General features: G+C 38.2%; 1 protein-coding gene across 1 annotated transcript in view; it reads right to left on the reverse strand.

The window, feature by feature from the left end:
• The window catches only part of oxr1a (oxidation resistance 1a), a 142,087-nt gene extending 122,580 nt beyond the window's left edge, over window positions 1–19,507 (reverse strand). Inside the window, 1 exon segment of the mRNA XM_028469837.1 lies at window positions 19,470–19,507. Within this exon segment, the coding sequence (XP_028325638.1) occupies window positions 19,470–19,492 (23 nt within the window). The 5' untranslated portion in view covers window positions 19,493–19,507.
• Window positions 19,508–23,780: the final 4,273 nt, after the last annotated feature.

Genomic DNA, 23,780 nt, shown 5'->3' on the forward strand with positions numbered 1-23,780 from the left:
TTTCTACTTGTCTTTGCTGTTTCAACAGAAGTTTATATCACTTCCAAGCATCAAACCTTTCTCAGCGCCTCCAGCTCTATAGCAAAGCACTAATGCCTGGTCATAGGGTCGCACAGCTCAGCACTCACAGTCAAGTCAAGGGAATCACAAGAACATCAGAGACTTTCTGACTTTGCTTTGAACCATCACTTTAATAAAGTGGAAAGTCTAATGAAAAAGGATGAAACATAAATATCAGCCTAATAGGTTTAGATTAATGGATATCCAGAACAGTACGATACAAATTTTACATGCAACAGGCATTAATGAGCATCAACAAACTTACAGTATTGGATATAGAGTTTCCAAATGTAATGAACTTTTGTCTTCTATTCTATTGTGAAATACCTTTTAATTTCTAAGAAAATCTAATTTTGTTTCAATGTAGTTGCAAAAGAAAAAAGCTGCAAAAAGCCACTTAAAACTCTGACTTGATGAGTTATATAAAAAAACAAAATAAGGCAGTTTGGGTAGAGTTATTTCCACTGACAGGCTTAATATGTGTTTCTTGTTAACAAAACAAAAAAATAGGAACTGCATGAGTGTCTGCTTAACAGCAATCATACAACCTAATTATCAGACTATTGTTTTTTGTTTTTCTTTTAAATTTGGGATGCACAGAGGTTCACCTATGGTCATTACCCACAAAGCCACCAGCTCTGACAGATTCCTATCTGAGAACAAAGGCTCGCACATAAATGAAGTGAGAGAAATGAAGCCAACAGACAGAAATACTTTGTTCTCCACCTTCACTTGTGTGAACTGACCTCGGTCAGGACGCAGCAGTACATTTGTAGTCTGCCAAGCTGCCATCACAAAGATTATACAATTCTGCAGGGATCCACGTGGTTTGGCAAAAGATACAAAAACAACAGGAAATGTGTGGCTAAGTCAAAACACGCTTATCGCGTCCCTACTAAGAAGGATTAGACCTTGAAAAATAGGCAGCGCTTGGTTTGCCTTCATTTCTTCCGTTTTGCTTTGCTGCAGCTCGGGTCTTAACCAGAACAAAGAGGTCAGAACACATTACTTTAGTTTTAAAGTCTTTACACTGGCTCCCAGTCAGCCTCAGAATAGACTTTAAAGTTCTGCTGCTGGTGTATAAATCTGTGAATGGGTTTAGTCCAGAATACATCAGTGACATGTTAGTCAGGTATGAACCCAGCAGGTCTCTCAGATCTATAGACACAGGTCAGATAATGGAGCCCAGAGTTCACAGTAAACATGGTAATGCTGCTTTTAGTTGTTATGCTGCAAAGAAGTGGAACAAACTGCAGCAGAGCTGAAGTCAGCATAAGGGGGAACATTTTTAAATCAAAGTTAAAGGCACTTTTTTTCTCTACTGCATATGATTGAGAGAGAGATTTTTGGTCATGTTGTTGATGTAATGTGTTTGTTGATGATTTGAATTGATTTAACTAATGATTTTAAATGTTCTTATTGATTTTAAACAATTGAATGTTTTTTCATGTAAAGCACATTGAGTTGCCTTGTGTATGAAATGCGCTATACAAATAAATTTGCCTTGCCTTGCCTTTCTGACTTCAGGAATAACCTTAATAATAATGAATAAACATTTTTTTTTTTTTTTTTAAATAAACAGTGTTGAACACAGGGCATAACCTCAGATCAGATTAGAAGCTATTTGAATCATATCAGGGATGGCTTGGTGGATGTGCTGACATCTGTCCTAAACCTTTTGAGATTAAATTGTAGTCTTTTATTCCAGGATGAGTAGCTTACCTCCTTTTTACTCTAAAACTAAACAGGTATATATTTCTTTAAATATACATTTAGAAAAAAAAATAAAATATGATGTGCATGAAGTTTTTTTAAGAAGAAAGATCAAATCTGAGCATTTTCTTTAACATTACACAAATGTCTGGACCTTTAGGTTATTTACGTAACCCCGGTTCTCTGAGTAATATGTGTGAGATGTCTTACTATGGGATGCACGCTCTGCTACAGACCTATCACTATCTCATTACGCCAATCTTGATTGGCTGGTGAAACATGTCTGTTCGCCACAGGTAGTCCCACCCACCTACTATAAGTAGCGAAGGCGGACGGCAACTTCGCCATTCAAAAATAAGCACCTCTTCTCACTCATCCAAGTGAAGGGTTGTCTGGTGAGACATCTCACTCATAGTGCTCAGAGATCCGGGGGTTATGTAAATAACCTAAAGTTATCTTCCATAATATTACGTTTGATGTCTCACTATGGGATATAGTAGCTCCTGTATTGCAGGCAAGCTTATCGAGCATACACCAGCTGATAGGGCAAAGTTCTGTTCAGATCAGGACAGAAAAAAAACGCATGTACCATGCACGGTGCGGAGACGTCCAGCATATAGCACGTGCGGCCAATCGTGCACTAGTGCCCCTACGCCGAGTGGAGCACCCCTGCTGCGCAGGGAGTTAAACAGCACGCCCTGCGCGTTTTCTCCCGAGGCGCCTCGGCCCGTCTGTAACTGGCCCACAACTGTTGCACCACCTCCGGGTGTAACATCCATTCCCCATGTTGCTGCGCCTGTGATCAGGACTCCCGGGATGTGTGTCGCCCTCAGTGAGAGGAGCCGCCCACAGCTCCAAGGGATCAGTTTGTGTGCCAGCAAATGCAACCGACAGGAGCGCAACCCACCCTGGCGGTTGATGTACGCCACCATTGTCGTATTGTCCATCCTCACCAGAACGTGATGTCCCATGAGAGACGGGATTCAGCCTACATGAGGCCACTCACAGCTGGAATTCTCTCATGTGGAGGCGACTGAGGCGGGTTATGAGGATGGCAGATGCCATCAGCCTCAGTAACCGAAGAGATATTCTAAAACAATTTTCCCAGTTGGAAAAACGCAAGGCATGTCCTGAAAGCTTCCATCCCTGCCACTGAGAGGCACGCTGTGAAATGCACCGAGTGTAGGTACAGTCCCAAAAAGTCTCCTGTGCCGGGACCATAGTGTTCTTTTCCCGGTTTATCACAAAAACCAGATCGACCAGGTGACTAATAGAATGCGCGTGTGCGCTCTGACGTCTGTCTCAGACTGTGCCAAAGGTAACCAGTCGTCCAGATATGTGGCCAAGCGGCTGCCCTGCCTTCTCAGAGGGGCTATTGCCACTTACGTGCACCGCACAAACACCCTAGGGCTCAAGAAGAGGCCGAAAGGGAGCACACGGTACTCATAACATATCCCCCGAAAAGCGAATCTCAGATACTTTCCATGGGGAGGATATACAGGAATGTGGAAACATGCATTCTTCAGACTGACAGAAGTGAACCAATCGTTCTGTCACACAAGGCGCATCTGGGAGGCATGAGTAAACATCCTGAACCTGTGTTTCCTGAGAAATCTGCTCAAAGCACGTAGATCCAGGATAGGGCAAATTCCACTCCCCCACCGTTTGGGGACCTGAAATTACCTGGAGTGAAAACCGCTCTGACACTGTGTGGGATGGACAACAGAAATTGACCCTTTGTTTAACAGATTTCCTCCTGTAAAACGTGGGCCAACTCCCCTTGTGCCTGCGAGTGTATTATACCGGCAAATCGAGGGGGAGCAGCAGCAAACTGTGGTCTGTATCCCTCCAGCCTAATGGAGAAGATGGGCACACACTGCAGCCCGTCCTCCGTGACAGGCTCCATCTGAGATATGGTGGCGCCCTCTCTTGGCGGAACTCGTCAGAGAAATTAGCAAGGTTCAGCCACCGTGCTCATTCCTGGAGCACCATGGTGCCCATCGCTTTCCTAGTGTGTCGCGACGAGTGGTTCCACCGGAGGCATCGCGAGCAACCCCAGGCTCTCCATCGCCTTGCAGAAGGCAACGGTCCCTGAGCTGCCTCTTTCAGCAGCTCAGGGAAGACACGGAGAAGCTGGTGCGCTCCTCTGGTCTCCCACCCAAGAGGCAACGGAGGCAGTGGGCTGTGCGGCCTTAGTCAGAGTGACAAAGATGTTGTCATCCTCTTTGTCCTCTGAAATGATGACTTCAGAGGTGGTATCTTCCTCTTCCCACCAGTCCAACTCGAGGACGATGTCCTCGTATGAAAGGACAGCGGCCAGGTCGAGCTGGGAGCCCCAGCTGGTACCGGGGTCCACCTTGGTCTCCATCGAAGTCCTCTCCCTCACTCGCTGTGGCGGCCACATCGCGTGGGGGTCGAGCGCAGACAAGCCTGCTTGGCGTGCCAGCTGTCTGCGGAGACTCTTGACCGTGAACACCGCTCAGTGTCGACACGAACTGGGAACGTCGATTGCCAAGCGGGCATGTTCGAGCCCGACGCAGCACGAGCAGACCTGGTGTGTGTCCCTGCTCAATATCTTGTTCCCGCATGCGCAGTGATGGGCCACGGGGTCTCACTTAGTGAGACATCAAACGTAATATTATGAAAGAGAACAGTTCACACCTGAGCACCACTGCTGTATGTAATGCACTATATGCAAGTGCAATTTGCTATTCTGGGGTTATGTCAATACCAATGAAAAAGAATAATATAAGTACCAAATTCTACATGCAAATAATTGGAAATAGAAAATCCTGAGTTCAGAGTTTCTTGGATCGCAGCATTAGATCACATTGTTATTATTATTCTTATTTGATGTGTAATTTCTGGCTTGGAGGAAGATCTTTGGTGGGACAGATTGGTTTTGTATGTGGTGTGCTGTGTTGTGATTAGCGGAGCATACGCACAGTATAATCAAAATTGTTCTATACCTGATTTTATATCTTTGTGCGTCTGTAACAGATTAAAAAAATATATTTAGATTCTGCTTAAAGAGTAACTAATGCCAAGAGAGCTATATTGAGCAATGAGTAGCTAGCTAAAATAGCATAGATTGTTCATTGGAGAATTTCCAGGAGCCCCGCCCCTAATCAAGGCATTTTTTTAAATTTCCCTCCTAGTGGTAGGTCAGGAGAAAGCAGGGGTTTAATTACTCTTTCACCGTTACGCCACGTTTTCTTGAAGAAAAATATTTCACTCAATGTAACCCTTTTTTTATGCAAATTTAACAAACCTGACTTTCCTTTTCTCACAAAGGTACATTTAGACCAGTGTTTGTTAAAGTCATCAAATGAGGAATAAAAGATAATAAACAAATCCATCGAGAGCCATCAAGTTAAAAAAAACATTTTAAACAGACAGTCCCTGGTCTATGTTTAAAACATATTTTATGACTTCCCACCATCCAACAGACACGTATCTTCATAATATCTTTTTTAATGAATTGCAGAGATCTCACTTTCTTTGGTCTCAGAGGCAAGCAATCATTGAAAAACAATTAAAGAAATGAAGACGAGCTCAGGACCAATAAGAGATTCAGTTGCCATCCAGTTGCTAATGCTGACACACACAAACACACGAAGAGGAAGAGACTAACAACAACCTGTGGCCATGCCTCTTAATGAGGATTTCTGTTGCATGTGGAAGACTAATGAAATACGGCCTGGACCTGGCTTCACCCTGCTGTGCTGTCAGACACCTCCACATAATGACGTATGAAGCTTTATGCTGCATTATGCTCCTCTACGTTTGTTAAATGCCACAGCAGCAATTCTGTGTCAAAGGGTTACATGGCAGTTTTGACCAATGAGGTTTTAAAGTTGAGCAATCTTTGCAACGTGGCGAGGACAGCAGAAGTTAAAGGCCAGCCGCAATGCAGATAAAAGAGTAAGTGGATCATAATCGGCTGTGGCTCATTATTAATTTCAGAAGCAGAAAGGCGTGAAACTAAATGGGTTTGAAAAATAACAAGGGTTTTATAAGACACAGAATGCATTAATAAAATTCTGTTCCTAGACTCAGACTAGAAATCAAAACATGATTCCCACGTCCCATCTTTTATTAGTTACGTAACGCATTAATGGGGACTTCCTTTATCAACTGTGTAAACGGCTGTTCATTTTGTCTTATTGCCTCAGCTGGATATTTAGTTTGATGGGCCTTTTTACTCTTCTATAGCTGCAGTTCAGAAAAAGCTTGTTTTTTCAGACCTTTGAGATCCTACTCATCCCTACTACGCTTTACTTTTTAAAAGTCTTGCTTTGTTATTACTAGACACTGATGAGGACAGACAGCAGCCAACCTTTAAATCAAACAGGAACCGTTTGCCAGTGTGAACTCAACATGTTGAGCTGTAATTGATCTGCTACTGTGAAAGAATATTTGACCGACTGACTGTGCCATGTATCAAGATCAAACACTGCTCACCTATATACAACGCTACATTGTTAACCGGTCATATTAGATGCATATTAGTAGGATTTCCTAACATTTTAATCAATATGCTTGGTAAAAATCTTACAAGTTTTATTGTTTAGTGTCTATGATCCATCTCACAAACTGACAAACCTTATTGTAAAATTCAGTCTGTACTAATGTGTAGTTTAACAAGTTAAAATACATCCAAATTTAAAAATTAAAAAAAAAATCTGAATAATTTGTTTTTACTTTGGGTTTAGATTAGGCTATTTACAACAAGTCGGAAACATAATATACAGTAGACCCTAGGTTCCCAAAGTGGGGTATGCGTACCTGCCAAGGGTATGCAAATTCTCATAGGGGTACATGAATGAAAAATTACACATTAGCCGATGTAAGATAGCAGACAGAGAAACAATCATCAAAAAAGTGCAAATATGATGAGAGCTACATTGCTTTACCCATTTACATTTCTTACAGATCAACATTTTTCTTTTTTATATACATTATTCCTCAACAGCATAGGTAAAATTCAGAGACAAATTTTACTGTAGGGCTACATTGTGACAATACATAAGTGGTTCCATTTTAATATCACAAATTTTTGGCATCTTCAGAGAACTTCTCTTTCTTTCTAGAATTAGCTTTTTAAGTTTGTTGTTGCCAGGATTAGTGACTAAGTGACAAGATGCAACAGCTCAGATTATTTTATACTGCATTTTATTTGAGCTAAATTTATATTTCAGGAAGAATATGGTTTTGTGTGTGTGGTGTTAAAATTCGAAAAAATAATAATAATTAAAACTTTTTTTTAATCAGTATTTCTTTAATTATAAATTACTCGACATTTCAGGGGATTTCATTTGAATTCCAGGCGACCCCACATGGGTTCACAACCCCAAGGTTGAAAAATTATGCATTACATTATTATGTTTTTTAAGTGTGCAGCAGTAGGGGGTACATGGCTTCAGGTTAAATGTCTGAAGGGGTATGGGAATGTGAAAGTTTGGGAACCACTGCAATAAACTAGATCTTCTCTATCTCTAAACCAAAAGGAACAAGAATCAAGTGCCATTTATTTAGAACAAAATTAAAAAGAGTCATTTATAAAATAATGCAAAAAATATAAAAAGATCAGTTTGAAAAGTGGGAAGAAGTATAATCTTAAGTCTCACCCCCCTATCAACCTATAATTCATTATAATATTAGTGTTTCTTCCTAGACATAGTGATGGTGTTAATACACAATATTATATAACAATCAGCTGCACCAATAAACTGTGTATAATAACACCAAATACATCATCAGCTTCAATACAATAAATAAAAAGCCAATTACTAATAAATAATTGTTGTAGAAATGTATATTACCACTATAAATACACAGTATTACAACAGTTCACTACATATATAAACATACATATTAATTAGAGATAGATTTGATAAACAATATACAATAGTATTATATATATAACAATAATTGGTGATAATACAGCCTATCTTCCTCCTTGTACCTACTGAATACATGTTTGTTGTACTTGGTTTTGTAGTGATTTATACTAGTAATTTGCTTAAATTGTCTTTAATAATTCCTCTTCACAGATTGAAATAGATATATTCTTCCATGTTAACTGGGAATACTGTGTTTTGAAGTAGAATTAACTGCTCAAACTTTAACGTCTGTCACTGAATGGATTTTGCAAGATGTCTGGTAAAGTAAAATTTTTGATCCAAATAATGATAGATTTACCCAATTGATTTTTTTTTTTTTTTTAAAGAACATATAAAGGCTGTAGATTACTTTAATATGTATTACACCAAATCTCTGCACAGTAACTCATACATGGGAGTAGCAGAGAGAAGTGAAGTGTAGACAGTGATTTACATTATAAGAGGTGCCTCCACTTCCCAATTACTGCACAGCTCTTAGCGAGTTTAGATTTGACATAATTTAAGTCATACTTCAAACAGATCCTGTGGTCTAACAACACACCCAGAAACATGATTTGATACACTCTCTCCATTTCAATATTATCCATCTTTAACTCGAAACTAGTGTGTTACTTTTACGATTACTAAATAACATAAGTTTTGTTTTGGTCAGATTTAAACTTAGACTGTATTTATATCAAAGCAGTGTTTTAATGTTTCTCTTTCTGATGTGGTGACCCTCAGAGCTGTTGCACATTATTCCCTGAACAAATCATGTTATTGTGATCACCAAATAAAACAAATTTTAATATCTCTGAAACCTTACATATGTCGTTTATGTATAAAGTCAATAAAACTGGGCCCCAATCACATTTATTCTTACTTCTAGCAATAGAATGCAGAATATGGTACCTAGAAATATTCAGTTTAACTAGTACAGTGCCTGTCGGAAGTATGTATTCATATAGTGGGAGTTTAAGTAGAGTTGTCACATGGTTAAATGAGTATGTGTTTAAAGTTTGGATGTACAAAGAGGTGTACATACACTGTACTCTATTTGCGCGTGCAAAGTAAAACAGCGTGTGCGATTTTTTACTCATTTATATATTTTTTTGTTTGGTATATTTTTCTGTAATGTATGTTTTTTGGAGTCATTATGTGTATTTTTGTATCTTTCTGTTGTCTTTTTGTGCATTTTATGTATAATTATTGTTTTTTGTTGCCATTGTAGTGTGATTCTGAAGTCTTTTATGTATTTTTGTATCTTTTTTAATGTAGTTTAATTTTGTGCATTTCTGTTGTCATTTTGTGTATTTTTTGTATAAATATTTAGTTTTGTGTATTTGGAGTCATTCACATTTTTGTTGTCGTTTGGTGTATTTTTCTGTAATGTATGTTTTTTGGAGTCATTTTGTGTGTTTTTGGAGCCTTTTTGTATATTTTTGTGCATTTCTGTTGTAGTTTTGGGTACTTTTTGTATAAATGCACGTTCTCCGTAACAGGTTGTTGAAATGCGTGTGTTGGCTATAAATAAAGTTTTGGATTTATTTTTAGTTTCTGGTCAAAAAAACACTGTTGTAAATATAATATTTTTAATAACATGCGTTAGATTACATTAGGTACTTCCGTAGGCCTAATGCACAGCTTTATTACGATTCATATCATATACCAATAACGGCATTTTATTTTTGTGTTACTGTTAATACCCACGTAAAAAAAAACTCCATTTCGGTCAAAGCTTGTTTTTACGGGTTGATGCAGGTCTTGAAGTGGAATTATTTGAGGACCACTGCACTAGTATATGAGAGAGTATTCAAATGCTCCAGTCAAAAGGTGGAGACAGAAAGCACTAAAAGAATCTATCAAATAGAAGAAGCAGAGCAAACTGGAATTAAGTGACCCAGATAAATCTAAATGCTCATTTCAGTTTTAATAATCATCACAAATAATCACAAAGGTATACCGAATAAGAAATTTGGATCCAGGGTGTCAAAGTCATTTTAGTTCAGGGCCACAATTGGCCCAGTTTAACTACAAGGGGAATGGAACAAATAGACTAGCTTTTCATTTATTTATTTTAAAAAGAAAGATTACAATTATGTACAATTTCTGTCCTACCAAAGTTTGTCACTTATAAACTCTTTGTTAAATCATGCAACAGGCTGTACAGTATTGGTTGCTCTGAGGGGATGATTTGGGCTCCCATTATCATCATCTTAAACTATAAATTTCCTTTTCAATGCTCGACTGAACTTTCAAAACAGATCTTTTTTTCTGTTTTAAAATTTTCAATCATATTGCTGCCAATTATAATCATTAAACAACCCATAATTGCTTACTTCATATTCTTTTTGGTCATCTGTTTGGCAGCGATATACAAAAATCCTAATTTGTGCGTGAAGAACGTGTGTTTTAAGACTTTATGTTTAGTCACCTCTGGCATGGGCTTAAAATGAATCCTCCAGACAGAAGTTTACCAACTTAAATCTACTGGATCACTTATTGACTGCAGCAACCATCCAGCCTTGGAGCAGCGTTGAATGATTTCTCCAGCATTAAGCAGCATCTGCCAACAGTGCAGGGCAGCTTTATTTTGATCAAACCAGTCCATAAATCAACAGCTGGAGGAACCATCCCACAGTCAGAGCCTCTCACTCCACTAACAGAATGATCCGAGCAGCAAGGGAAAAGATCACAAACGTGTCTGTGTTATGATGTGAATCAGGACCGAGCTTTTCTTCCTCAATTTTCATGCTCCCAGGCTGCAAATACAGACACATGCAGGGTACAGTGAACACACCCTCTCCTCTTCTCCATCTTGGTAACAAACAAACGCACTGTCAGCTCAATCATACACAGCCTCAGGCATTGAATTCAGCGAGTAACGGCTGAGTATTGGGACGGATACTGTTGTTACTGCAGCACCTCCACGCTGCTCGCCACAGTGCTGCTCTTCAGCTTGTCATTGGCTGAGCGGACGACAGGCAGAGATATGATTGGCCGATTGCAAGTTGAAGATGAGACGTCATTCACTGTGGTTTGTGGAGGTGTTGTGAGTTATTGGCAGCTCTCTGCTTTATGTGGAGTTTCATTTGAAGGAGAATAGACAGACATCGGAGACGCACAGACTTTTAATTATCACAGTTATTGGCCTCCCTCAATACAAGTTAGATAACTTGCTAGAATATCCCCAAGCAACAAAAGTGCTTTTGTGGAACATTTAATAAAAAAGAAAGCAAAACACTGAGAGCAAATGCAAAAATAATAGGTTGATTTTCTTTTTTTTTTTTTAAGCCAGCATCAAACCAAGACCAACTGCTGTAAATCCAGACCTGTAGACCAGTGGTTCCCAAACTTTTTGTGCCCAAGGTACACCAAAGGAGAAGTAAAAATCTGAAGGTACACCTATTGTGCAAAATATGCTTTAACACGTGTTATCACTCATATCATGTACAATATCACGGGCGACCGTACAAGAAAGCGCTCCATTTTCCCTCTCGCTGTTTCTCTGTTTTAATGTTGTCCAACAGCCTTTGTCACAGTCTTATAATTCCTGCCTGCACAACTGTGGGAACAGCAAAATTATGCGTTCTCTCTTTTTACTTTTTATTCTTTTTAGGTATAGAGTTTGCCTCTGTATCATGAAATGAGTGCATACAAAGTAGTAAATGAAAATATAATTATTTTTGTGTAGTTGTATATTGCACTACTGATGTATGTGTCAAGTGCCTTAATAATGTCTTCCCACACTTGAAAAAGGAAGACTTTGACCAGACTCAGGATTTCACACGTTCTTACTTTTATTCTTTACAATGACAAGAATGGTGAAAAACCTTTGAACACAAAACGCAATGCAAATAAGTTCATCATTTTTTATCAAACAAGTACAAATAAACAATTTCAGGTCAGTACATTTAATTTGGTAAAATTATATTTTAAACATTTTTTTTTTTACTGAATCAATGCAGGTAAGTAATTGTAAAATTAGGCATTAACCAAACATAAAACTAGGCCTACTTTTATCACCTAAAACCATTTTGTTTGTTTATATCAAACATCATATTACAATTTAAATTGAACACTTTCTCAACAGAAATACTTTTGGTAACACTAGTTTAGGGAACATCTATTAACCATTAATTAGTTGCTTATTAGCATTAGTAACATATTGGATCTTAATTTGTAATTATTTTGTACTTATTAATGCCTTATTATACATTTAATGGCTATCTCGCAGTCCAAAGAGGGTTAGGGTTAAGATTAGGGTTTGGGTTAATCTTAATCCTAATCCTAACCCTAGCATGTTACAACTGTAATTCATAAACAACTTCCTTACTTAATACCAATAAGTAATAGCTTCACACTTGTCACTAAACTGGCTCGATTACACAACATAATAAGCACAATTTAATCTACAACCTCACATCTCACCCTCACTGTAAAACAGTCTATTCTTCCCCACCTTTTCTATTTCCTGCCTTGAGTCTCTCCTCCCTGCTCCATTTCCCCTCCCCTTCCCCCACCCCCTCCACTTAGGTGCAACACTGCTCTCCCTTTTTATATCCTCCCTATAATAAAAGATTTCTTACCCTTCTTTAGGGAGGGCTGGTGATGGTCACAATTAAGCAATAAAATAAAACAATGTATTTTATTGCAATAACAAAATATGCATTGCTGTCTCATAATGATTGCACTTCCTGTGGTGTTGACCTTTGACAGCATGTGCAGACAAGAGAAAAATAAATACATAAATAAATAAGTAATACTTCTGAGGTTATTGAGGGAAAACTCTTAGTTAATGGTTTACTGGTTGTATATTAGGGCCATGTAGAATAAGGCATTAATAAGTACCTAATAATGACAAATTACGAGTCAATATGTTACAAATATGCATGATAATAAGCAGCTAATTAATGGTTAATAGGTGTTCCCTAAACTAAAGTGTTACCATACTTTTATATTATACCATTTTCATACACAATGTGAATTAAATATTTTCACTCTGAATTTTATTAAAGAGAAATTTGCTATATTTTAAATACTAACATATTTTAGCCCTTAAATAATACACAAGGTTTTAAGCAAATTTAAACTGTTTACCTCTTCTCAGATCAACAACTTAATTAACTCAGCAAATGAATTGAGCAACTGAATTATACAATGATGAGATCACATTTTAACAGCCCAGTCATTATGAGCTCACCAGTAGCCCTTCTGGTTTCAGTCCTTTTCCCGTGCGTAACGTGCAGTGCACATTTCAGCTGTGCACAGCCATAGGCCGGAAATACGGTGACTCTCATCAGTGCGATTGTGCTCTCCTGTTGAGGTGCGCCACGGAGAATCATGCACACACACGGAGCAGTATGAGCGCCCGCCGGCATGCGCTTGGTGCGGCGCATGCACCCAGCCTGGTTTATGCTTACGCGCTCAGAGCACTCAGGCAGTCGCCTGTTATCGCCTGTTATCAGGCCTTCAGCAGACCAAGATTAGAGCATGAAAACATTAGATCTACAGGACAGATTTATATTAGTTTGACAAACAAATCTGATAACATGATATGGTAAATGGTAAATGAACTTGATTTATATAGCGCTTTATCACCACACTGAAGCAGTCCCAAAGCACTTTACATATCAGCTCATTCACCCAATCACTCTCACATTCACACACCAATGGGACAGGACTGCCATGCAAGGCGCTAGTCGACCACTGGGAGCAACTTAGGGTTCAGTGTCTTGCCCAAGGACACTTCGACACATAGTCAGGTACTGGGATCGAACCCCCAACCTCTCGATCAGAAGACGACCCTCTACCACCTGAGCCACGGTCGCCCACAAAGATATAAAGACCCTATTGACATGTAAAGCTTATTATATGTAGAGGCACAAACCTTTGTTCGGCTCTGCACTGATTTAAAATAAAGAAACCATGTGCTGAACCACAATAGTCCCATTTGCTTCCCGTAACAGGAGACGTGCCGTCACTGCGTGCACACACAAACGCTGTAAACAGCCTTATATATATCATAAATCTCTTCATTTCTGAAGGACATACACCTCTGATGTTTTTACTACAGGCAACATGCAGTTTATCTGCAAGAAAATTCATTACCACTGTAGATTTTTTTTTACAGCATAAAAGCATTATTATGGTTGTTTTGCTTTGAATGCAGATGTATCGTCTTCCTTTTAATACATTGACTTCTTTATTTCTGTCCAAATGTAGAATGCCACTTAAATTCAATTCAACTTTCCTATTTGTAGGTTTTTGATCGCTACCTTATATTGTTTCATATAAAAGCCGAGAGCATTTCTAAAAATGGAGATCAGGTACCTCTATAGTAATACATGAAAAAAATAAAATTAAAACATAAAAACATTCTTTGGCAATGTTAAAAGTAATTTTTGCTTGTGCCAGCTCAGATATATATATATTTTTTTTACTGCATTTCAAATAAAAAAAAAATACATTCATATTTGTATAATGTAAGTATACAATATAGTTTGTGTTTGAATTCAAAAAAAAAAAAAGAAAAAAAAGTAATAAGTAATTTTTTTTTTTTAATTAATTGCTTGACATTTCAGGCGGCCCCACATTGGGTCCCAGCCCCAAAGTTGAAAAACGTTGATCTAATCAATCCTGAGAACAGAGTAATTCAAACACAAGATACATTTCATTAACAATATGTAAACTACTTAACCTAAAATTGTTTATATTTACTTACAGAATATTGAGCAATCTAAAACTAGAACAATAATAAGCATCTTGAATACTAATAATCTTGGCAGCACTAGTGGGCCAACGTTTTTGCAAAAAAAAGAACATTTTTGCACTACACACTGTTCCTTTTTACAGCGCGACTTTATCATCAGTCTTTGTCTAAACACCGAACCTTCCAGCAACATGATCCATTCACTGAATAGTGCTCTCTCACTTGAACATCTGTTCATCTGTGGATAAGAAGCACCGACTGGCTGACTCCAGGCATCAACATCTGTCAGCACTGGTGTCGCTGGCACCAGCTGATCCTGGGTGGTAGAATTATTTTTAGATGCGCGTGAGTCAACTATGAATCGAGACACGTAGGAATGTCGTTCTGTGGTCGATTTAGGTGCATGAAGATTTTAAACTAGACAGAAAACATGGAGCACTGAGCTCCAGCTCTGTTTGCTCTTTCAACAGCCTCAGCATTAACCCTGACCCTCCCACCCACTCCCCTCCACAGTTGATTCGTTGAATCTGGCTGACCTGACGCCCTTCTGCAGCGGGGGCTATTGGCAGGAGCTGCCACATATTGCAGCCCAATAGAAGCTGCAGAGGACACACATTAGCTTATTCTACTGTGACGAGAATGTAGCAATGTGTAAAAAAAATAATACCATGATTGTAGTTTTCTTGTTCTCACAATGTAAGGAAGTTTCTGTAATTTCCTTAAACATAAGGATAAGTGGAGAAGGAATTAGTTCATGTCAGACATGGGCAAAAATTGTTATGCAAGAAGTTGGAAGGAATATGAAGCCCAACATTCTACACAAATGCACAATTTGTGTACAATTACTCTTGAAACATAAAATGACAACAACAACAGACAACAACCATTTAAACATTACAAAATTACTACAAAAACAACACCACATTACAGAATAGCTCCAAAGGCACCACAAATTATTCACAGAATTACAGAAAAATACAGAAAACAACAAAAAAAACAGACTCCAAAAAAGCACAAAACAACAAAAATGCAGAAAATTACACCAAGAACACAAAAATTAACAAAAACACGCAATCACTCCAAATGCACACAAAATGACTAAAAACTGACAAAACATTCAAACCACGAAGACATAAAAAGACTGGCTGTTGACAGTCGAAACATGAAAATTTCCTGAAAAACCCTGTCTGAATAAACAAAAGATCAACTTAACAAGTACGTTTTTAGATGCAATCATTTTTCATCGTCAATTGCTGCATATAATCACAAATAAAACATTCTTACAACACTGCCTTGTATTCAGTGTCGGCCACTCTTCCCACTACAGGGGAGCTTTCTCTTAATCAAAGATATCTGATTGGCAAACAACTGACTGGGTCCATTCACTGACAGCGGAGTCTGCTCCATAGATATAATATACTGTGGTGTAATTGTTTAATGTTTGTGTAATTGAACGTACCCTAGAGCTGTTGTTAGGATCAATGTGTATATGTCTATGGCCTGCTCTGTTGATTTACATGACGTCACTCACATTACTGCATCGCGACAAAGCTAGAGCGCTAAATTCTGATGGAGAGCAGGAAACTTGAGAATCTGCCATATGAAATCATCCAAATGCCAATGTTTTGTAGAGTTTACGCCTGCTCCAATCGTTGTCATCGAGAAAAAGCAAAGATATTTTATAGAGTACCGAAGATTGTCGTACACAAAGGTGCAAAATGCGTAAAAAGCTCACAGAACGCCGCCGTAAAAAGTGGATTTTAAACCTACTAATGCTGTCGGGAGGAGCAGAGTCTGCTGATGCCCATGACTGTAGCGACCACTTCAGAGGTATGTTAGCGAGCTAACTTTGTTTTTGTGGCTGTGTTTATATAGCATTAGGAATCCGTGAACCCTTTGTTCTTTGGGTATTCCGTTTTAAAACCAAATCAAAATAACAAATAAACAGTGTGGTTATTTTGTTTATATGATTTAAAACCAAAACAGAAATACAGGAAAACCAAAAACCAGATGAGCAGTGTTTTTCTGTTTATTTTTTAAAGCTTGTTCTGTTTGTGTGATATTTATGGAGAAATTAGAGTGAGAACTGAAGTCCGCTGCGCTGGTTTCCCCCCACAGGTCCTGGACCTGGTCTTCTCACACAATAGGACTGTTTAGGATTTATTTCAGCAGTTTTCTGGTCCTGCTCATGTTTTCATTCAGTCTGTTTATGTTTTAGCTCATAAAAAGCTGCTCACGGTTCTAAATTGTTTTGCGGTGTTACAGTTCAAATAGTATCTAAATAAACTGGTGACTGACTATAGACTGTGAGGAACAATAGATGTTAGAACTTCTACCATTTGGCAATGTACTTTTGCAAAAAAAATGACAACTTTTTTTAGGGTAGTAAAAAAAAATATTTTGCACGTTATAAATACAGCTAACAACAGCCGTCAACACACACGGAAGTTGATCATAAGAAATGAGGGGCACCAGTAGATTCATTACATCACCTCTGGTTCCACACATGTGCATGTTCTACGTAACATCCATTTCTTTTGGTTTTGATTTATTAATGTATTAATAACGTTTCAATTCACCAGTAATGTGACTTACGCATTGCTTCTTTTTATGTCCGGGACCGGGAGCAAAAGTTCGCCCAGTCACCAGTTTATCTAGATACCTTTTGGACACTGTTCGGTAAAGTTGGCAGATATTCACAGATTCAGACTTCCAGCATCAATACCTCTTTAACGAAACATCATCAACACACAAATTACACCTCTGCCATCAGTGTGAGGTGGAAAACATGATACAAGATCATTTTTATCAAACGCAGCAGAATAAAAGTCAGTCTGTGTGTCGCCTCTGTGTGGTGAGATTAAAACATTAAGCTCTCGTCCTAGTTTCCCCGTAAATATCCAAACATCACACAAACAGAACCAGACCTAATTTTAAAACAGAAAAATGCTGCTTGTTTGGTTTTTCCGTTTCTGTTTCTGCTTTTGAATTAATAAAACCATAAAAAAAAAATAAAAATCAACCCAATTTTTCAATTTGTTTTGAAACGAAATAAACAAAGAAGGAAAGGTACACGGATTCATTAGGTTGTTGTTAAATGGTCATTTACTATTATTTACCTTCTTTCTTTCACCCCTGCACACTGTGCACATAAAGCTGAACACCCTATGCTATTTCACTACATGTCATAAATTACTATTCAGTAGTAGTATATATGTATGTGTCAAATAAACCGGTTGCATCCTTGACTGTCAGGCTAACGTCGTAAAGATGTTCAGCATGTTTGTTTACAATCTAGCCGTTACTGCTGAGGATGTTATGGACCCACCCGCTCAGAAAAAAAGTTCTATGCCTTTGTACTTTTATACGCTTTCATAGGCTGTTTGGTGTAGTAGGGTCATGTTTAAATGGTCTTTTATTTATTTATATTCACAATACGCAAAAGTGCGCAGATTTTGGTGTGCGGCAGGGGGGGGGGAGGGGTATGATGCTACTCGAAATGGAGTGTTTTGTGCCCCCCGCAGTTTTCTTAATCCCCCGCATAGAATACTGCCTGGCGCCGACTCTGCTTGTATTGAATAATAAGAAATGGAGCATCGGTGAGAAAATGTCATTTATATCCTCACCACTGTAAAGAGCCATTATGCTTAATTTAAACTGACATTTAGAAATGGGAATACGTCACAGGTAATTGAGCATGGAAACGCGAGGAACGCGAGGACACATTGCTTATGTGTCAAGAGATATGTTTGATTTTACATTTAAAAGGCCTTAAATGCGCAGCTGCTAAGGTAGGTGTGATGGATGGTCATCCTGTGGGTAATTTACATGTCAACATGCCTCATGAAGCTTTAACACCTGGGGGGGAGACATTATGTTGACAGCATAGAGACGACTGAAGCAGTTGTTTCATTCCAAACACAAATAGTTACAATGTCCCATTTAACCCACACAACTTACACACTTATGACAAAATGTGATTTAAGAAGTGGTAACTAATCCTTTAGCTGTTCCCCACAGGCCCACTGGTTTTGATTAAGATACTTCAGAGCTTGACTAAAACAAAGCAGTAGTTTCTACATGATATTACAATTTATATCTCTCCGATCTCTTTTTACTAAGACCATATTCTACCCATGCATCCATCAGTACCATGTATTATTCCTTAACTATAGAGTTTAAGGAATCTAAACCAACAAAGACAATAAAACATACTGCTCACTTCCAGAAACTCATTATCTGAACTATGGTAACATGTTTTCAGATGGTGGGAGGAACCCACATGAGAACAAACTATGAAAAATAGAAATTTGAAAATGAAATTCCACTTGCTCACTTAATCTCCCATTTGTTTTACATTTCAAGTTCTCTACTATCATGTTCTAAAGGCTTGCGTTCCTCATAGCTTGGAAATAAGCCTATTGCCTCCATCACAACCACCCCTGAAACAGATAAGCTTCCTTGTTGTGGCTGTTTACAATACCACTTGTGACTAATATGCTATCACAGCTTATTTAAAACATCTTTTGGTGCAATAACTCAGACACATTGTCAGTGTTACTACCTGGAGTTAATGGACGTTTTAGTCTTAGAACAGACACACTCCTACATGCAACCATGGCCTGTGTCCAAGTAACATTCAGCTACCTCCACTCTGCTCAATGCACTCAGTGGCACCTCATGCCTCTGGTTTCCAAAGTCATTGGCCTTAGCTCTAGTGCACTGTCCACCTGTGACTTCCTTCTGATTGCTTTGATGATCAATTTGATGACCCAGTCATGCCTCAATCAATAGCGACTTTCGCTCCGTGACTTGGAGCATCTAGAGTATATGTTTTGGTGTACCTACTGTAAAACAGAGAAGTCTTTCTACTTCATCCCATATGTGCAGTTTGGACGGGCTTGGGTCATCAGGAATTGGAACCTCTCGGGACTACATTACCAGACACTATGATCTATTCTTCTACTAGTGGATTCAATTCTTGCTTGGATCATGGCCTTGTGCTTTAATCACATTTTCGCTTGTTGTAATGCCTCCTCTTCCTCCCTGTACCAATAATAATCCCTTCTCCCGGAAACTTAAAAGAGAAGTTTTCTTACCTGTGCCAATGATGTAAATTCATCTGACCAAGTGTGTTACAGGTCCCAATAAGTCCCAGTCATCTTTCAGTGTCTGTCATGCAGACAATACAGTTAAGCTGAGGGCAGTGGATTCCTTAATTATTTACGTTACAGATTGAAACCGGAATACAGGATAAATGATTGGCAGAAGAGCAAACCAGCTCAAACCATAAACTAAGAAATTTTGCCTTTGGTTGACACTTTTTTATGCTTCTAAAAAGAGTAATAATCAAGTACTTTTATTTGCTTAAAATAGCTTTAAAGAAAAAATGCTCTGACAAAAGAAAAACATTTAATTTACACAAAAAAATATCAGCAGAGAGAATGAAGTTGGAGACTGAAACGTAATGAAAGCCATTTAGATGGGTGCAAATGAGCCTGCAGGTCATCATCACACACAGTATGGTGTCATCATGGTACGATGAGTGAGCACAAGCTAGCTGAGCCCTCCCTGTAGACAGGACTTGGTAAACAGCCTGTTTTTCTGCAGAGCGTTACACTTTATACTCCCAGCACAGCTCACATGATCTGGGACATCTGTTGGCGTCCTCCAGCAAAGTCTCCAAAACCAAAGCTCTCAAAAAACAAAAATTAAAAAATATTAAAGATACCAGGGGGATGTGGTAGGACTGTCCAGTGTCCACTTGGCAAAGTCATTTGGTTCATTTCAGTTTGTAATAAATGCAGAATAACCTGTGAATGCCAAAGGAGACTTGCCAACTACTGAAAGTTAAACATGTGCATTCAAGCATGTTTTGATAAATTTGAACCAAACCAAAAAAAAAAAAACATGAATAAATAAAAGGGCAAAGCGCTAAGGATCAGTCCCACGGCTATATAGAGAGCACTGTGGTTTTTAGACTCATCTGTCGTGAAGCAGGAGACTCTACATTGGATGCCGGGGTAGTTGTTGCTGTTAGTTTAATCCACCAACTCCAACATTCAGTAATCTATCATTGTGCCTCAGAAAATGGCTGTAAATGCTCCATTTTTTTCCTTTCTTCATCTGAAATGCTGCAAAAAACTATTACCTGCAAATGTGAAAAATTGCAAATGCAATTATTGAATACGGGGTTCTAACTACGTCCATGGCCACAGGCGCATTATTTCACGCAGCTGGGCACACAAGCCGTTTCTCTGACCGCTTCATTTGTGGATCTCCATGGTTCACGTTGCCTTCAGAGTAGCTCAAAAACAGTTCACAGGGAGCTGCGTGAAATGTGCTGTCATTGCCACCACTGACATCACGCATCTCCATCTGGCAATCTAAAAAATGTGTCTTGATTTGGCGGTTGCCTGGGGAACAGTATATTTCTGACTCCATTGTAATGTTTGTTGGAGGGGAAATTTGGGAGTTGTGTTGTTTTTCAAGGGCTTGGCTCTGTCATTCAGGGCTGTGGAGTAATTTTAAGATTTGAACCAATTTCAAGCCACCAACCAAATAAAGCTTTATTAATGTCCCTCTCCTGTATTAAACTTCACAAACCAAGTTTGATAAAGACACGAATTAGTGAGTTTGGAGTTCAAGAAAGAACTTGACTGACTTGTGTACACAGACTCTTGACCTCAGCCTAGTGGAATAACATTGGGATGAACTTGAGTGGAGACTAAAAAATTACTGTAAATCAGTGATTCGTAAACTTTTCACAGTCCCTTACCCCTTCAGACATTTAACCTGAAGCTATGTACCCCCTACTCCTGCACAATTAAAATAACAGAATATTGTAATATAATATACAATGTGTACATTGTACCCAATATACAACACATTTAAAAAATATATATAAAAATAATAATAGGAAAGCACACAAGAAAACATCCTAATCAGAATTATCACAGGTGTAAAATCAATCAATGAAATTCACATAAGTCTATGTGAGAGCAGGGCGACTGGCCATTTAATGAAATTGCTCACAACTAAAGCGTAGACTTAGAGGCTAATGTGTAATTTGTGGCAATGCAGGCTTTTTATTCACGTGCCCTCTATGACAATTTGCGTGCAATACTATGGGAACCTAAGCTGTAAAACATCTAAAACAATTAAACAATTGCACTATCCTACTTTTATGAATGGAATGAATAAATGATAATGAGTGCTGCAATACATAATCAGCCAAAATGCTATGATACCACCTTTAATTGTATAATTGTTTATCATTAAAGATTGTCATAAAATGATCAGTTTTAAAATACCTAAATCAGCAAAACTTAGATAATGGCAAAACAAAAACAAAACTTTTTTTCTTTTTACTTTTATTTAACCAGAAAATTAACTGAGAATAATGAGTAATAAAGTAAGTTCTACTTGGTGTTTTACCAGCACGTTCTGCAGCAGTGATTGTATTTTACATACATGGCACAAGTGATTGATACGAGATTGAGTTTGTGAATATGGCTGACATTCAGCCATTATTAGCCCTACCTTATCCCTGCTAATGCCCCAATGCAGATTTATGGGTTGTGTATTTTTAGCCTCCAACGTGTTATTTATAATCAGATAATGTCGGATGTAGTAAATAGCAGTCCAGCTCTGATATATAAACAGAGAGCACAAGTTTAAGGAGACTCAATGCTGAATATTATTTTTTAGTAATCTTTCTTGCAGATTTTTGTTAAAGATTTGTCAAAATACAGAAAGTAAAACTAATACTATTTAGGAGTATGGGACAAAATCATTTTATTTTAAGCCAAATTCTGGATAGTAAAAGTCAGCAAAATTACAGATAAATAGCAGCCCAACAACGGTAGTTTTAGTATTTGATAACTAAATTTGAAATGTCCAAGTTCATGTCAATGAAAAAGGCACTAGACTTTCACAGTTTTTGGGGGTCTCAGACACTGACTCTCAAAGTGTCACGTCTCGACAATAACAAACCTGTGTAGAAGAACAGAGCAGAAATTACAGTAAAAAGTTAGATTAAAGAGTCTATGGTGAGCATGTAGCTGTAAGGGATTTATGAGAGCTAATTGTGTTAAACAATTAAGGAGTCGACTGCTTTAAAAAAAAAAAAATAATTGACAGATATTGTGAGCCGTCAGGATTTTATTGTTCGCTTGCCAATGCCGATGGTCTCTTGTCCCATTGAGAGAGATTTGTTATGCTGCAATGTACATCAATTTTGCCTTATTTTGTCCCTCTCCACGATGGGAAATAAACATAGTATGCTGCCAACACCACGCAAAGCATTTTTTGCCCTAATGCTCTGCCATCGTTGATTTATCAGCACAACTATCCTGTAGACTTTCTAAACAAACAAGTGTAGACTTCTACTCCTTAACACACACACAGGTCGCACAAGCTCAGAGTTCCTTCGGATAACACCCAAAACTGCTGGCGGAGTGGGGGATGCCGTCAAACTGAAGGAGGTTGCCGACAAAAAACGGATATGGGAGTATTTTGAATGACTTCCGGGCGGCTTCAAAGAGGTTCTGGACCACCATCCAAGGCAGTGGTCCTTGGAAGAATGCAATAAAACAGTAAATGTTTCATAGTTAATGATGACTGAATAGTTAAACTTTTCATGAGTAACCTCTTTACAAAGTAATATACTACATAGATCAGTTTGCTTTACAAAATATCAACTTGTCATGTGGCAAGTAGATTGGATGCCCTACTTGCCCAGTAGGAGAAGTGACCTTTGGAAGTTAATGTAGAGCCCTGTCCTTTGAGACCTATGTCCAGATGCTCTCGTTCATCTACTTGTTTTTGAACTTGCATCAAATACTTCAGCTTATCAACCAAAGTTCAGCTAACAGCAAAGCCTTTTTTTGAATAAAGTGATTCAATGTACAGTGGTAAGGATTAGAAACGTGGCCTGAAGTGATTAATTAACTCCCAAAGTCTGTGTCAACTGAGGTATCCGTGTGTGGATGTAGACCTGCTTAACATCAAGTGTCAAGTGTCGACTATGCTGCTATGACGCTAATTGATGAGGATACTAGCGATCAAAATAAGAAAACAAAAATGTATTCATGCATCGATCTAAAATATATTCACTTGAAAATAGAATCAAAGAAACAATTAAGGTCAACTGCAGCTAGTGGTCAACTGTGTTGTGATTTTTTTTAATTTTTTTTGTTTGATGATGCTAGATTTGTGTAAAACTTGCTCTATTCAACGGCTGATTACAAAAGAATGAAACGAGCCAGAAACAAATGGTTTTTTTTTTTGATGAAAGTAGAGGCTTTAATTTTGCCATCAAAAGCCATGTCAGTGTTTTTTTTTAATGTTTTATATAAGGAAACAATGTTCAGATGTTAGAGTTGTCACTAAAGAAAACAAATGCTTTA

Source organism: Gouania willdenowi, chromosome 16 (assembly GCF_900634775.1).
Source record: "Gouania willdenowi chromosome 16, fGouWil2.1, whole genome shotgun sequence".
Classification (NCBI taxonomy): domain Eukaryota; kingdom Metazoa; phylum Chordata; class Actinopteri; order Blenniiformes; family Gobiesocidae; genus Gouania; species Gouania willdenowi.